General features: G+C 44.4%; 1 protein-coding gene across 1 annotated transcript in view; it reads left to right on the forward strand.

Annotated features, from left to right (window-relative positions):
- LOC149313271 (kyphoscoliosis peptidase-like) overlaps positions 1–15,021 on the forward strand; it is a 29,773-nt gene extending 14,752 nt beyond the window's left edge. Inside the window, exons 2-7 of the mRNA XM_089527266.1 lie at positions 3,490–4,203; positions 5,833–5,950; positions 8,650–8,767; positions 9,348–9,539; positions 12,567–12,757; positions 13,703–15,021. Coding sequence (XP_089383392.1) covers positions 3,490–4,203; positions 5,833–5,950; positions 8,650–8,767; positions 9,348–9,539; positions 12,567–12,757; positions 13,703–15,021 — 2,652 coding nt within the window. The remainder of the gene's footprint in view (positions 1–3,489; positions 4,204–5,832; positions 5,951–8,649; positions 8,768–9,347; positions 9,540–12,566; positions 12,758–13,702) is intronic.
- Positions 15,022–15,381: the final 360 nt, after the last annotated feature.

Consider the following 15,381-nt stretch of genomic DNA (forward strand, 5'->3'; position numbering starts at 1 on the left):
TTGGTATCCACAGAACTCTCCTCCAGCGTCGCCACCACCATGTTTGAGGTGAGCTGATTCTCTTCTTATCAGCTTTCTTCACTGTCCAGTTTTCACAATGCATATAAATCAGAAATAGTAGTGCATGGGCAATCCCAACTTTGATTTTTAATGGTCAGTGAATCAGAGAATCATAATGTTGGAAGAGACCCCAAGGGCCATACGCTCCAAACCCATTGGCATTAACAATGATAAATCTTGGAATGAGACACAGGGACATCTGGTGCAGTCTCTCCAGGTGATTACTCAACCTGTTCAGGTCATTATGTTTTAATCATATATGCACACACACACATGCTCTAATACAATCTTTCTTTATTGCATTCAAATTAAAGATTGTAGGTCCAAATCTTCATTTAGTCCTGAAGGCACCAGAGATTTCAATTTTAGAATCCATTCTACATCTTTTTTTTCCTCTTTAAAATATATTCTTTCTTATAATAATTATTTTCTATTACCCAGAATTGGAAATCTGCTGTAAAAGTACAAAATGTGATATATAGATCCTCTCCTGCATTCGTTCTCTCTCCCTTCCTGGATTCTGGAGTGTCCATTGATCATTCGCAGAGAGCAATTGCACCTTTGAAATGTCAGCTTCTGATAATGTTTTTTCATAATAATAATAATCTTGCTTCTATCAGTCCCTTGGAGAGCTGGCTCTCGGTGGAAAATCCACGCTTTGTTCTTCGGTGCTTTGTAATATTTTTAGATCCGTTGGCACTGAGGAGGTGAAGCTCGGGACGGCCAAGGCCCTGGAGCGAGGAAGGCTGGCTACATAAGCGGGCATCTGCACGGACCGTGTGCTTTGCCTGACCTTAACAAAAGCATAACGCCTGTTGCAGTTTGTATGGGAAGCACATGCCACAAAAAGAGGTCCTGTAAACTGGATCACAAGTCCATCTGGACCGGGATCTTGTTTCCAACAGAGAGCAGCCAGGAGCAAAGTTCAAGACATCTCAGCAGGAAGGTAAGACAGAATGACCTTTCCATTTCTGCAAAATTATTAGACCTCTCCCTGACAATAATTCTGGGGCTGAGCTCAAACAAAGTTGTGTGCCTTCAATTTGGGTTTTTGCACAACAGCATATTTTGGGCAGACTACACCACTGACAGAAATTTCTGCAAGGAAGTCATAGAACAGATAAATTTTGCAAGGTTTTTGTGTAGTTTCAAGTCATTTCTGACTCATGGTGACCCTATAGGCAAACCTATCATGGGGTTTTCTTGACAAGGTTTGTTCAGGGGAGGTTTGCCGTTGCCTTCCCCAGAGGCTGAGAGAGTGTGACTTGGCCAAGGTTACTCGGTGGGTTTCATGGTTGAGCTGGGAATTGGACCCTGGTCTCCAGAGTCATAGTCCAACACTCAAACATCAGGTACTTTCTTCAATTGTGTGTCCATGTGTGTGTTGTATGTTGACTTATGGTGACCCCATGAATTTCATAAGGTTTTCTTAGGCAAGGAATCCTCAGAGGTGGTTTTCCCAGTTCCTTCCTCTGAAATACAGCCTACAGCACCTGGTATTTGCTGGTGGTCTCCCATCCAATAATGAATCAGGGCTGACCTTGCTTAGCTACCAAGATCAGATGGGATCTGTTGCCTTTTCAGTATTTAGGCCTTTCAATTACAACTCCCAAAATGGCCAGTATGACCAATGGATTCTGGAAGTTATTGTCAGAAAAGGTAGCTTTTCTAAGCTCTGGTGTGTGCCATGGATGCTTATTTCATCCATGCATGCAAAAAGGGACATTTTCACAAGTTTTCTGACTCTGCTGGGTGCGATTATGAGAGTTTTTGGCACTTTGTAAAAAAATCCAAATTGGGTCCTTTTTTTGCAAAAACATTGTTTCCACCAAAGAAAGCCCTTGGGTTTGTCTCTCAGAACAAGGCTTCTGCTCAGAAAACAGTATATTTTCTGCAGGCTGCACCATTCTGCAAAGAAGTACAGTAATTGGATACATAAATAGTAGAGCCAGGGTGGTATAATGGTTTGAGCATCAGACTCTGCCTGTATGAGGTTTGCCATGCCATCCTCTGAGGCTGAGAGAGTGTGACTTGCCCAAGGTCACCCGGTGGGTTTCATAGCCAAGCTGGGAATTGAACCCTGGTCTCCAAAGTCATAGTCCAATGTTCAAACCATTATGCCATGTTGGCTCCATGGTGTTGAATCCGATCTCCAAAATTAAGTTCAGCACCTTGGACACCCCGTTGAAGGTCCTTATGAAAACCTGGAGTGGATTCACTGCCCCACTGACACGGGACCTTTCAACTGCCATGTCTTCCTTCACTCTCTCTCACACAAACACACAATCTCTTCCGCTTCACATTATAATACTGTTCTCCCTGATAGACCTCTTATGACAATGTCCAGGATGTGCTTTGAAGATGCAAACACGGTGTATCAGGATTTCGTTGTATTTGAATTCCTTTTCAACGGCTTTCCACATTGTTTTATTAAATATTTTAACTGGCCTCGTTCTAATGCTATTTTTAATGTTCTGTTTGCTGCCATGTTCCACTGTTTTTCGTAAGCAGCTGGCTTCAGGCCATCTGGCAAAAAGGCAGCAGAGACATTTTACGCACAAATTAAATGCTTAGAATAATTTTCAAAAGATGCTTTACAAGGATAGCTTTCTCTGAAGGAACAAAGAGGTGGAGAATGTTACTCTTTTGGACTATGGCTCCCAGAATCCCTCAGCCAGCATGGCCTTTGGGGATACTGGGAGTTTTAATCCAAAATCGTAACATTTGCAAGGAGAGCATAGTGGTTCGAGTGTTGGACAACAACTCTGGAGACTAGGATTTGATTCCCAGCTCAGCCAAGAAACCCACTGAGTGACTTTGGGAAAGTCACACACTCTCAGCCTCAAGGGAAGGCAATGGCGAACCTCCTCTGAACAAATCTTGCCAAGAAAACCCCAGGATAGGTTTGCCTTAGGGTTGCCATAAGTCAAAATGACTTGAAGGAATGCAACAACAACAACAAACTTTCTGAAGCTTTGCATTGAATTCAGGGCAGTGGGCCTTACGGTTTGCAGAGGGGCTTCTCCCGCCCGGGTGCTTCAACTGCTGCCGATGCATTTGGAAAAAATAAATTAAAATGAAAAATTAAAATAAAAATGAATAAATCTCTCATCCTTCTCCTGTAATAAAGTGCTGACCTTGTGCGTCTACTTGCTTCGTTACAGAAGAGCATCTGAATCCTTGCCAGCCATGCCATGCTCTTCATAAAGCTTCAGCAGAGAGCCAAAAAGCTTTCAGCAAACAGATAAGGTTAACTACTGGTTTTCCATTTGAGAGACCTTTCTGTGGGTAGTTGACAGCTCATGCCACTCACTCCCAGATTTCTGACCCCCAGATTGGTAACGTAGCAGGGACCAGTTTAGTTGGGTCAATGCTGCAGGACTTCAAGAGTATAAAGGACTATGGAATCATATACCCACTCCCTTGCAGTTTTATGATTTTATCCTATCTCATTCACAGTTGGCAAGGATGAAGCCAGACAACAACCACATCAAGATCTCCCAGCCCAAGAAGGACATTATGATGTCCCCATCTTCAGCAAACAGCAATTTCCAGTGTCGGTGTTCTGACATAAAAAGAGTCGGACACGTAAAGAATTTGAACCAGAGGGGGGAAATGGCATCGCCACAAGGCGACACCATTTTGTCTCTTGCTCAAGAGAGCCACATGACGGATCTCTGCAACGGCAATGTTCTCGAGGGAGGAAGCCCTTCTGAAGGTCTCCACAGCTGGCCTGTAGGGAGCCCTTGTGAAAAAGGTACTGAACACAAAAGCAGGAGCAAGCGATGGAATCCTTTCACCCAAGAACCCCAAGAAATCTTGCCTTCCAAAATGACCACAAATTCCTCCAAAGATTTCTTGCATAAGGACGTATTTCTGTTTTGGGCCAAGAAAGCTGATGACAGCAACAACAGAGTGGCGTTACAGGTTTCGAACTCCAAAAGGGCCATTGAGGAGCAGCAGAAGATGCTGGATTCTCACCCAAGATCTTCCAAGGTGGGGTCTGGCTGCATGAAAGGAAAACATTGGCCTCCTGCCTCCACCAGCCCTGGAAGAACTCTGAGAAAAACATGGAGAGAACTTTTCCCTGACCCAGAGGTTTTCCAAGAGCTTGACAGCCATGTTCTCCATGTGAGTGAGCAGGTGGGTAAAATAATCCTCATGCTTATCATATCTGAAAGGTCTAGTATCAACAGTTCCAACCAGAGTTGCTGGTGGTCTCTTGTAGCAATGAATTAAAACCTTAACCAGAGATTTAAAACTCTCTCCCAAGCAGTCATGAAGGCCAAGGTTGGAGGGCAAACCTCCTTAGTTCCAGAGTGGCCTTACTCTCTGGGCAGATTGGCAGTGCTCAACTACCTGGTGGCAGGTAATTCTAATATCGATGGGGTGGAAAACCTTCTCCAGGCTTCAGCCTGAACTTAAAAGATTTATCCAAGGTGCAGAACCATTGTTGGTGTTATCTGCCTTTGAGTTGACCCCAACTCATGGTGACCCTGTGGATGAGGCATCTCCAAGCCCTCCGTATCCTCCACTGCTCTGCTTAGCTCTTGTAGATTTGGGCCCATGACTTCCATAACAATGGTTCAATACCTTGGATAGATCTTTTAAGTTCAGGCTGAAGCCTGGAGAAGATTTTCCACTCCCTCTCTTTCTACCGCCTTCTTTCCTTCCTAGCATGTTTGGCTTTTCTAAGGAGCCATGCGGCCAAAGTACGACACCCACAATTTGACCATCTTGTCTTCCAGGGAGAGTTCAGGCTTGGTCTATTCTAGAACCCATTTGTTTGTCTTCTTGGCTGTCCATGGTATCCTCTGTAATCTTCTCCAGAACCGCATATCAAATGTATTAATTTTCTTTTTCTCTGCTTTCTTCACTGTCCAGCTCCCACATCCATAACATGGTGATGGGGAAATACAATGGACTGGACGGTTCTAACTTCAGTAACTTTAATCACTTTAGCCAGTAGCGCTATGTAATTGCTGCCCCAAATCTTTTGAGATCAATCTCTGAAGTGAGAGCAGAAAATGAGCTGGGGATGTTATCATTGATAAGAGGAAGGACAAAAGGTTGGGCAGACTGGTTGAACCATATCCCCTCAAAATAGGTTCAGCTCCTTGAAATGCTCCTTTCAAGTTTGGATTAAAATCTGGAGTAGATTCATCACTCCACTGGCATCAGAACCTCCAGCCATCAGGGCACATGACCTCCAAGTCCCTAGTCAACCAACAAAGGATGCTCTGGTGGAGAGCATTTAGAAGATTGGGTGGCATTGGCTCCACCACTGAAGCCTTTGCTTTGCTGCTAGTGACCCTGCCCTCTGCCACACCAGCCTCCATGAGCATCAGCCACTTCCATGTTCAGAGGTATTGCACCCTTGAATGTCAAAGGCAGAACCAGAGGCAACAGTAAATCTCTTTGGAAGAAATCTTACCAAGAGAACCTTATGATAGGCTTGCCATATGTTGGAGATAACTCAGTCCATTTAACATAATAGCAAACCTTGGGTAGCTTCTTTAAACCAGCTGGAGCTACAACCAGCCATGGATTCACTGCCTCACTGACATGAAAATTGCCACTGTGTGTTGGACTATAGCTCCCTTGGCCATAGCAGCTAGGGATGATGGGAGCTGGAGGTCACCCATTTGGAGCAAGTTGCTGTCTACAAATGCAAACAAATACAAAAGACAATGGGGGCACACAAATGGTGTCTTATTTTAGGAAATGCACCTGTGCTGATTGCCCCAAATCCTGCTCTTCTGTCTCTACTAGCTGAAACTCAAACCAGGTCCGGTGTCCATCCAAACCATTGTTCCATTGATTACTGAAGCAGCCAAGAGCCATCTGGAGAAGGCACGAGCCATCTGGATGTGGCTATGCCACAATATTGGTAAGTGTATTGGTTTTATTGCTCATTTGGCTGAATTTTGGAGAAAAGCAGACTGAGACAAGCAGCCTGTGCACACATAATTTTCCCATATGCTTTTGGGTGTCTGTTTTGGGGGTGGTCCTGTGGGGATTGATATTGCTTCTCTCCCCCTGCAGAATTCAAATCTCTACCCCCAACTTACTGAGCATCCCCTGAAATCCTCTACATCTGTCCTTCATGGAAATTGGATAGGATTACAGAACCATCTGGCTACGTTCCTGTAGCTGGATGTGAAATTACAGTGCTGCTATAATAATTTTGCGTCTGGCTATGGACATGTTTGCATAGATCATAAAAAATTATGGATCACTCTTAAAGAAATAGGTGAGCCACAATATTTGATTGTCCCACTGCATAACGAATACAAAAGACAAGAGGTTACCATCAGGACAGAATACAGAGAAACGGAGTGGCTTCCAATTGACAAAGGGCTGCATTTTATCACCCTATCTATTTAACTCATATGCTGAATATACCATACATAAAGCAGAATTAGACTCAGAGAAAGGAGATGTGAAAATTGGAGGAAATTGGAGGAAGGAACTTCAACAATTTAAGATACACAAATGGTTCCATACTACTAGCAGAAAATAGAAAGACTATTTGCAAAGGAAAAATTACTGGAGAAAGTGAAGGAAGAAAGTTTACAGTTGAACATTAAGAAAACAAAAATAATGACACCCCCCACAAATGACTTACAGAACTTTAAAGTAGACAGTGAAGACAATGAAATAGTTTAAGATTTTCCATATTTCATCTCAGTCAATCAGATTGGAGGCTGCAGTCAAGAAATCAGAAGAAGTCACTTGGACGGACAGCTAAGAAGGAACTAGACAAGATCCTCAGAGTAAAGATATATCATTGAATACTAAAGTTAGGAATTGTCTACAGCCTCATATTTCCCATTCCTATGTATGGTATTGAAAGCTGGACATGGAAGAAAGCTGACAGGAAGAAAACCAACTCATTTGAAACGTGGTGCTGGAGGAGGGTTCTGTGGATAACCTGGACTGCCAAAAGACAAAGCAATAGAGCCTAGAGCAAATCAGGCTTGGGCTTTTTCCTAGAAGCCAAGGTGGTTAAGCTGAGACTGTTGTACTTTGGACATATGAGAAGGCATGTCTCCCTAGAAAAGACAATAATGCTTGGCAAGATAGAAAGCAGAGCAGAAAAGAGGACGGCTGTATTCCAGATGGTTGGACTCAAGCCCTGAGGCTACAAGAGCCAAGAGGGATGCTGAGGATAGGGAGACAGGAAAATCTCTCATTCATAGGGTCACCATAAGTCAAAGTCAACTTGATGGCAGTTGGCAACAACAAATGGACACATATCCAGACACTTCAGTGATCCTGCCCGCTCTCCATGAAGCAGGGAATATCCTTGAGAATAGGAGAACTTCAGAGGCTGTTCAGTAGGTCAGGTACTAGTGGTGTACTACTCATCCTAGTGTAGGTCCATACGTGGCACTCCTATGCTATGCTGAGCCATACAAGGGTTGCCATCTTTGTGCCTGCCCTCCTCGTGGCATGAAAAGAAGTCTTTGGACCAAGAGTGGGAGGCACTTTCCAAGTTTCTCCCCAAAGTACAATTCTCAGGACTCCTTTTGACAGAACCACAGCAGCCAAAGTGATATGGAGCATATATATCACTGGGTGGGCAGATACAGTTTTCAAGACAACAGGCTTCTCATGGGATGCTTAGGGCTGCATCTACACTGCAGAACAGATGCCATTTGACACCACTTCAATTGCCTCATTCAATCCTGGGGAGTTCTGGGATTTGCAGTTTTGTGAGGTATTTAGCCTTCTTTCTCAGAGAGTTCTGGTGCCAAAACAAACTACAAATCTCAAGATCCCATAAGATGGCATCATGACAGTTAAAGCGGTATCAAACTGCAATAATTTTGGAGTGTGGCAGCAGCCCAAGTGGTTCATTTCCTATTTCCAGCAGACAGATGTAATATTCTGGACAGATCAACTCCCCAATCCAAGCCAAGTTTGTTAGAATCTCCTACACTTATAACGAGTCCATCCCAGATTTTCTGTGGGGTATCTGGGAAATCTAGGCCTGATTCCCACTACCTTTTAAACTGGATTGCAAATTGGTTTGAACCAGTTCAAATGACCCTGGTTCCCACTTAAACCAAATTGCTGAAGCGTTTCAGAGAGGGGGGGCGTGCGCTAGACCCATTTAACCCACGTCTTTTTGACACTGTTTTTTTTCTGCGTCTTTTTGAATAAATCAATTCCATGCAAGTGTGAACCAGATGTGGATTGGAACTGATTTAAATTTGCCCTTTGGATGGCTGGAGTGGGTCCATTTTGAATCATTCATTCATGAACGTGAACCATAAGTGGGTTATTTTACAGGGAAAAAATGTGATCAGGGCAAATGTAGCGTGAATCACACTCCGCTGTCGAATCCATCAATCAATTTGGATCACAAACTGATTTATTTGTAAGTGGGAATGAGGCCCCAGAACCATCAGCCTGTGTCCTTGGACGGGGAAGGAATTACGGAACAATAACACCTCTATATTTTTCAGTATGTGAGGAGCTTACATTCATATTTCTAAGCACTTCAGGTCTCAAAACATAAGAAGAGGCATTGATGTTTATGGCTAAAATAGCAAGTAAGTGTGTGGTTTCCCTCTCATGCAGAATATGATGTCGATGGCTTCCTGGGATTATCTGAGAAGATCCACACCCCTGAACAGGTCCTCCAGACTGGGAGAGGCGTGTGCTCTGGATATGCCCATCTGTATTGTGCAATGTGCAAGTATGTGCTTTGTTTTTATTTTCAGGCATCAAAAATTACCTTTACGATTATGCTGGGCAGCCACCATAACCACAGTTTAACTCCGTAAACTCTGTGGGTAGCTGACATAGGCAAGAGAAGAGATGCCACATCACACTGGCAGAGTGTAAAACTCTGCCAAGCATCACAAAGTGCCCCCTTTCCTCCTTGCACACTTGGTACCAGGGCATCCACACACACCTATACATCATAGTGGTATGTGGCCAGATACTGGCTGGCTGTGGGAAGGTGACATTATCCAACCAGACCTTTCAGAAGACTGAGATAGTTCACCATGGTGAACTCTCTATCCAGTCAGGGACGTAGCCAAGGGGGGGGGGGGGGTTCTGGGGGTCCGGACCCCCCCTTCCATTAGAAAAATGAATGGTGTGTGCTGCTGCGCCGCCGCACTCAAGCCCCATTATAATGGTGGCACTTAGTCTGGACCCCCCCCCCCCCTTCCTAAAATCCTAGCTACGTCCCTGATCCAGTTGTCCTTGCTGTCTGTTGGGTTATTTCCAAATTGCATCTATCACCATCTTTTCTCATTTATGTCTTAAAGGGAAGCAGGCTTGACCTGCGTCGAAGTTTCAGGGCATGGCAGAGGGGCCGGGTACAGCCAAGGGCAAAGCTTCCTGCAAAAGAAATCCAACCATATGTGGAATGCGGTGAAGTTGGAAGACCAATGGTTCCTCTTGGATGCCTGCTGGGGAGCTGGCCTTGTGGATGTGGAAAAGAGGCAGTTTGTCCCCAGGTAAGATCTCTCTCTTTCTCAGTTCTAAACCTCAGCTACTGAGGATGCAAGAACCATCTTCCTCAATGGGTGGTTGAGTAAGTCTAGTGGAGAGCTCATGTGGCTCTGATCTCATCGGAGGTGTGCACCTACTCTGAATTTTAGTCTCCAAGATAGGGACTCTAATCTCAGCAGGGCATGCATTTGTAGACTTGGTATGATTCCTTTGATGCATTTGTAGGCTTGGTCTACTTCCTCAGATGCTTTCTTAGACTTGGTCTACTTCCTCAGATGCTTTCGTAGACTTGGTCTACTTCCTCAAATGCTTGCTTAGACTTGGTCTACTTCCTCAGATGCTTTTGAAGACTTGGTCTACTTCCTCAGTTGCTTTCATGGACTAGATCTACTTCCTTAGATGCTTTCGTAGACTAAGTCAAGCCTACGAAAGCTTATGGTACGAGATCTTTCACTCAGTTAATCTCAAAGGCACTACAGGATCCCTTTGCATACTTTATTATACCAACAAGGCCTGGTCCCGAACATCCTGCCCATCTGTTGAATTATATAACCCTTGCAGCTCTAGAGAAGAGGTGAAAGGATCATCTCTGTTTATTAACTTTACTCTGCTCGATCCATAAGTTTATAAACCTTTTATCATGTCCTTGTTTAGCTGTTTCTCTTTCTGCCCTGTCCTTGAACAGTTGGCAGATAAGGAGGCACATCCATGCTATGAGTGATAGTGAACAACCCAGCTTGCAGGCTTCTTACATTTGCAAAGAGCTTCTGACTGAGCTGAGCAACAGGCAAGGACATCTCTGACCTCCACTTCTACATTAATTAGATATCTGGGTCACTTTTTGATTAAACGATTAATCTCTCCCTCCTTGGTGGGTTTGTTAGGTGCCTCTACATGTAATTACTCAAGCCTCCTCAGTACATTTTTTAGACTTAAAGTAAATAATGACTCACTTCAAAAAAATTATTAGCTGTGTTAAATTATTTTCCTTTAGATGCGTTATGGACTTGTCGCTTTCTGGCAAAATTAAATAATGGAATCACGGTGGTATTTGTAACCTCTAATCATATTATGTGGAACAGGTTTGCTCTGGAGTGTGCGAGAGAGAGCGAGACAGTGCACTTCTGTGTGCATTTTCAATATGTAGATGGAGAGATATAAAGCTTAGAACAGTCGCTTTGGATATCTATAATGATTCCACGGCTCCGATCCACTCATTTCCTGGGCAGCTAAGGTCCAACAAAATGGAACAAAAATCACGGAAAGAAAAATTGTTCATGGATGACATGAAAGTGTAAAGGATGCAGCAAATAACGCTGAAAGGGAAGGCAAAATTAGCTCAGGCCCCTTGACTGATCAAAGCAGTCCTTCCACCACATCTGCTGTTCATCTGGCTCCCCGCAATGAACTAGGCATCACTCTAGCAGGCTGAGGGGCTGTGCAACTGCACACTGTGGCCCCAATCTGGCCTTTGTAGGACACAAAAAGGAGCTGCAAAAAGCAGATTCTTTTTGCACTGCAAAGAGTGAAATAGCCATGGTGCTATGACTTTACAGCGCTCCTTTGGAACTGCATCATCTGGATGCAGCGTCAGACAAGCACATGCGCTGTGTGGTGAACTGTGCGGGGTCATAGTGCCATGCGGGTGGGGGACATGCATCATGAGGACACTATACCCTTACTCCAACCCCACATTGGCTTTTAAGGTCGGTATGCACAGCCGCTGAGTTTCTAGGTTCGGCTATGGCCAACTGCACCCACCTTTAAGATGAGACCGTCAATCTCATTTCCCCCCCTACTGACACTTTCACAGGCAAAGAGGGAGAAGATCACCCCATGCTAACAAATGGCTGCATCTACACTGTAGAGTTAATATAGTTTGACACTGCATTAACTGCCATGGCTATGGGATTCACGGATTTGTTGTTTGGTGAGATATTTAGCCTTGTCTGTCTGAGAGCTCTGGTGCCACGAAAAAACTACAAATCCTAGTGTCAGAATATGTGTAGTGTACCAGGAAGCCATGGTCTCTGTTCAACCCACTGTTGATGGATTGTGGTTTGGGTGTATATTCCAATTCTGCACATGCATAAACGGAGTCCGTCAACAATGACTAGCTAAGAGTAGTTAACTTCCCAACCTCATTGGGGCTCTCGTTATGGCTCCGACACTGCTTTCCAATATTCATTCATATGGTTATCTAACCCTGGCTTTAGGCAACATCCTTCCTCCTGCCTTTGTCCCCCAATGACCATAATTAAAACTGAACTTGTCACCTCATCTCCACACCCACAAAGTTTGGCATTCCTATGGACGTTCTCACGCAGAGACGGCTATCTAGGTCTGTCCCTGGACTTCCCACTCTACAACATGCATCAAAGGAAGTAAATTAATTTTACTGAGTCAAAAGCTCATTTTAAAATGAAGTGCAATAAAACAATCACCTTATAGTTAAGGAAAAGAACCCAAGAAAACATAGGTAAGCACATCACAAGCCAATGCAGATAAGAAACCAAGCCCATTATGGCCGTATCCCTTTTACAAATAAATCACTTTGCGATCTGAAATGATGGATCAGTTTGGCAGCGGAGTGTGGTTCACATTACATTTGCCCTGATTGCCTTTTCTTGCTGCAAAATAAAATAAAATAACCCACTTGTTTTTCACATTGACGAATGAATCGTTTCAAAATGTACCCATTCCAGCCGGCCAAAGGGCAAATTTAAATCGATTCCAATCCGCATCTGGTTCACACTTGTGCGGAATCAATTTACCCAAAAAGATGTGGGAAAGAATCAGCATCAAAAAGACACGGGTTAAATGGGTCTAGCTTCAGTAATTCGTTTCAAGTGCGAATCATGGTCATCTAAACCAGTTCACACTGATTTGTGATCTGGTTTAAAAGGTAGTGGGAATGAGGCCTATGTCAGCTCCAGCCTTTGGAACCATTCTGGGATAAGGAATGTAGTTGTTACATATAACAGTTAAGAATAAGAACTTTATTCCATGTTCTGGTTTTCCCTCTCTCCTAGGCATGATGATTTTTTCTTCCTAACGGATCCGGAGCATTTCATCCAGAGCCACTGGCCCGATGAACCAGAATGGCAGCTCATCCAGCCTCCCATCCCACTGGAGTTTTTTGAGGGCAGAGTCTACAAAACGCCCGAGTTTTTTAAACTGCAGCTCAGCCTCCAATCTCCAGACACCTCTATGCTTCAAACAGGTGAGAATGGAGAAGGTAAACTTGGGATTTCCCTGACAAACGCCAGCAGTTTAATTGCACTTGGCAAGGATAGCCCCTTGGGCTCCTAAGATGCAGTTGAAGATTATAGATACAGTTGAATATTAAGAAGACAAAATGAATGACAGCAGATTAGTTGCATGACTTTAAAGCAGGTAGCAAAGACATTGAAATGGTTAAAGATTTTCTAAACCCTGGTTCAGTCACTAATCAAATGGAGACTCTAGACAGGAAATTAGAAGACCGAGGCTGCATCCGCACTGCAGAAATAACGCAGTTTGACACCACTTTAACTGCCATGGCTAAATGCTATGGGATTCTGGGATTTGTAGTTTGTTGTGGCACCAGAGCTCTCTGACAGAGAAGGCTAAATAGCTTACAAAACTATAAATCCCAGATCTCCATAGCATTGAGCCATGAGGCTAGAGGATTGATGGTACTGGCTGGCCTTCAGGACCACAAAAGTGATCTCCAGTGGCCATATGCAATCCAGGGGCCACATTTTACTCATCAACACATTTTACCTTCATACCATGCAGTACTCACACCTTCATTTGAAAACACACAAAATAACTGCACAATAACCAAATAGCTGTCCTGGAATCAGGAAATTTAGTAACATCACTTCTAGGCACTATTTTGAGAGGGACTGCAGAGGAAAATGGAGGTATCTGGGCTTAATGTGAGAGTAGTGACCCACAAGGAGGTCTGGGGTTTGAGATGTTGGCCCCTGGACCCCACACAGTTGCCTAGCTCTGCCTAAACATTAAGTTTGTGGAGCATGTTTCTTGTGTAGGAAGCTGTGCTATTTTGGTACCACCCGCTGAAAAGACATTGAGGTGGTCTTCCATTGTACAATGGTAGCATGAGATTCAAATGTGGGGTTAAATCAATGACTTTCCCTTCTTCTTGTACCTTTGTTTCCAGACCAAGGGGAAGCAATGGTTTCTTTAGCAAGCGCCCATTCCACCGAGTTCACTTACCAGCTCTTGAAGTTCTGCCATGATGACAGCAAAGAGGATGTAGGCAAGTCTCATGGGATGCTGACCATGTCTGAGAGGAAGATGGTCCTCAAAGTCTTCCCACCCAGCAAGGGCCTCTTTGATCTGCAGATTTTTGCTCGCCCTTCTGGTTCCCAGAAACCATATACTTGGGTATGCTCCTACCAGATCAAGTGTTTTGAATCCAACGGCAAAGAATTGTTACCCAAGAACCCGTTCTCATTTTGGGGGCTACATGCAAAGGCAAGAGAGTTTGGGATTGAGCGGTGCAACTGGGAGGAAGCTTTGGTCCTTGCTACCAGGGGGAGGCTGACGTTAGCTCTGAAGACTCACAGGCCACTGTTGGCAACTTATGAGTATGTCCATCAAGACCTAGATGGGACCTTGAGTAGGAAGTGCTTAGTTTCTCAGTCGGAAGAGGAAAAACTCAGTTGCCACATTCTTTGCCCTTTCTTGGGCTACTACAGACTCTCTGTGTTCGTCAAGGGTCTCTCTGAAGACGAGTTCAAGAACACTGCCAACTTCCTCGTACATTGCTCTGGTTGCATCAACCAGAATGAACTCTTCCCATCAGGCCTCGGCACGCATTGTGGGGCTGGGATTAGCTCCCGGTGGAGGGGGCTCTCCAACCCCAGCCATACCTCCCCCATTATCAACACCCAAAAAGGACAGTGCAATATTACTTTCCACACACAACCAAGCTTCGAAGTCACCGCCACTCTGGACAAGGACAACGCGACAAATAAAATATACCCAATGGAACGATATATGTTGATCACCCACTTGGAGAACAAGGTGACTGTCTCTGTCCTTCTCCCTGAATCCGGGATCTATAGGGTAGGCCTCTATGGGAGGAGCGGGGAAGGTGAAGAATTCACCCATGTATGCGATTATGTTGTCTGCTGCTTCACCAACCCACGATGGTTGCCCTTCCCCAAGGTCTACAGCTCATGGAGAAGGGGTTGTGTCCTTCTCCAGCCCAGAACAGGAGTCCTCCAAGAGAAAAGCTGGGTGAGATTCCGGATCAAGATGCCTAAGGCCCACAGCGCACATGTCATCGGACATTCAAGGATGGACCTCAAGCTGGGACAGAACAAAGTGTGGGAAGGAGATGTATATACGGGCCTTGCTGGGACAACGCTCAAAGTAGCAGTCAAATTCTCTCATGAGTCTCCGAGTATGGATGTCATCCTCTCATTTGATGTTGAAGGCAACAACTCTGGTTCAGGGGACTCTTCAGGATGAAGCCCTGCAAGATTTATTGGATCTTGAGGCTCTGAGGAAACTACAGGCCTACCTCACTGCTAGGTTTCTTTCTGGAAAGATGGGAACTATGGGCAAGGCTCTAAGGAAACCATAACTTAAGCTCAGAACCTCTTTGTTCCAAAATTCAGGTCAGGGATAACAAAGATAAGAGTACTTCTGAGTATATCCCACCAATGGCAGCATTTTTTCACAGTGGTGAAATTGCGTACTTTGGTGATGCAAGAGGTATCTTAAACAGTAGCCCCATATAATGGTTTAAACATTGGCGAAAACCTATGCTGTAATGAATTTGTGAATCATGAGATCTTGTACTAGGGAGGACATAAGAAAAACTCTTCT

This window comes from Sceloporus occidentalis, unplaced genomic scaffold (genome assembly GCF_023333645.1).
Source record: "Sceloporus occidentalis isolate IW3139 unplaced genomic scaffold, rSceOcc1.0.p SCAF_5, whole genome shotgun sequence".
Lineage (NCBI taxonomy): Eukaryota > Metazoa > Chordata > Lepidosauria > Squamata > Phrynosomatidae > Sceloporus > Sceloporus occidentalis.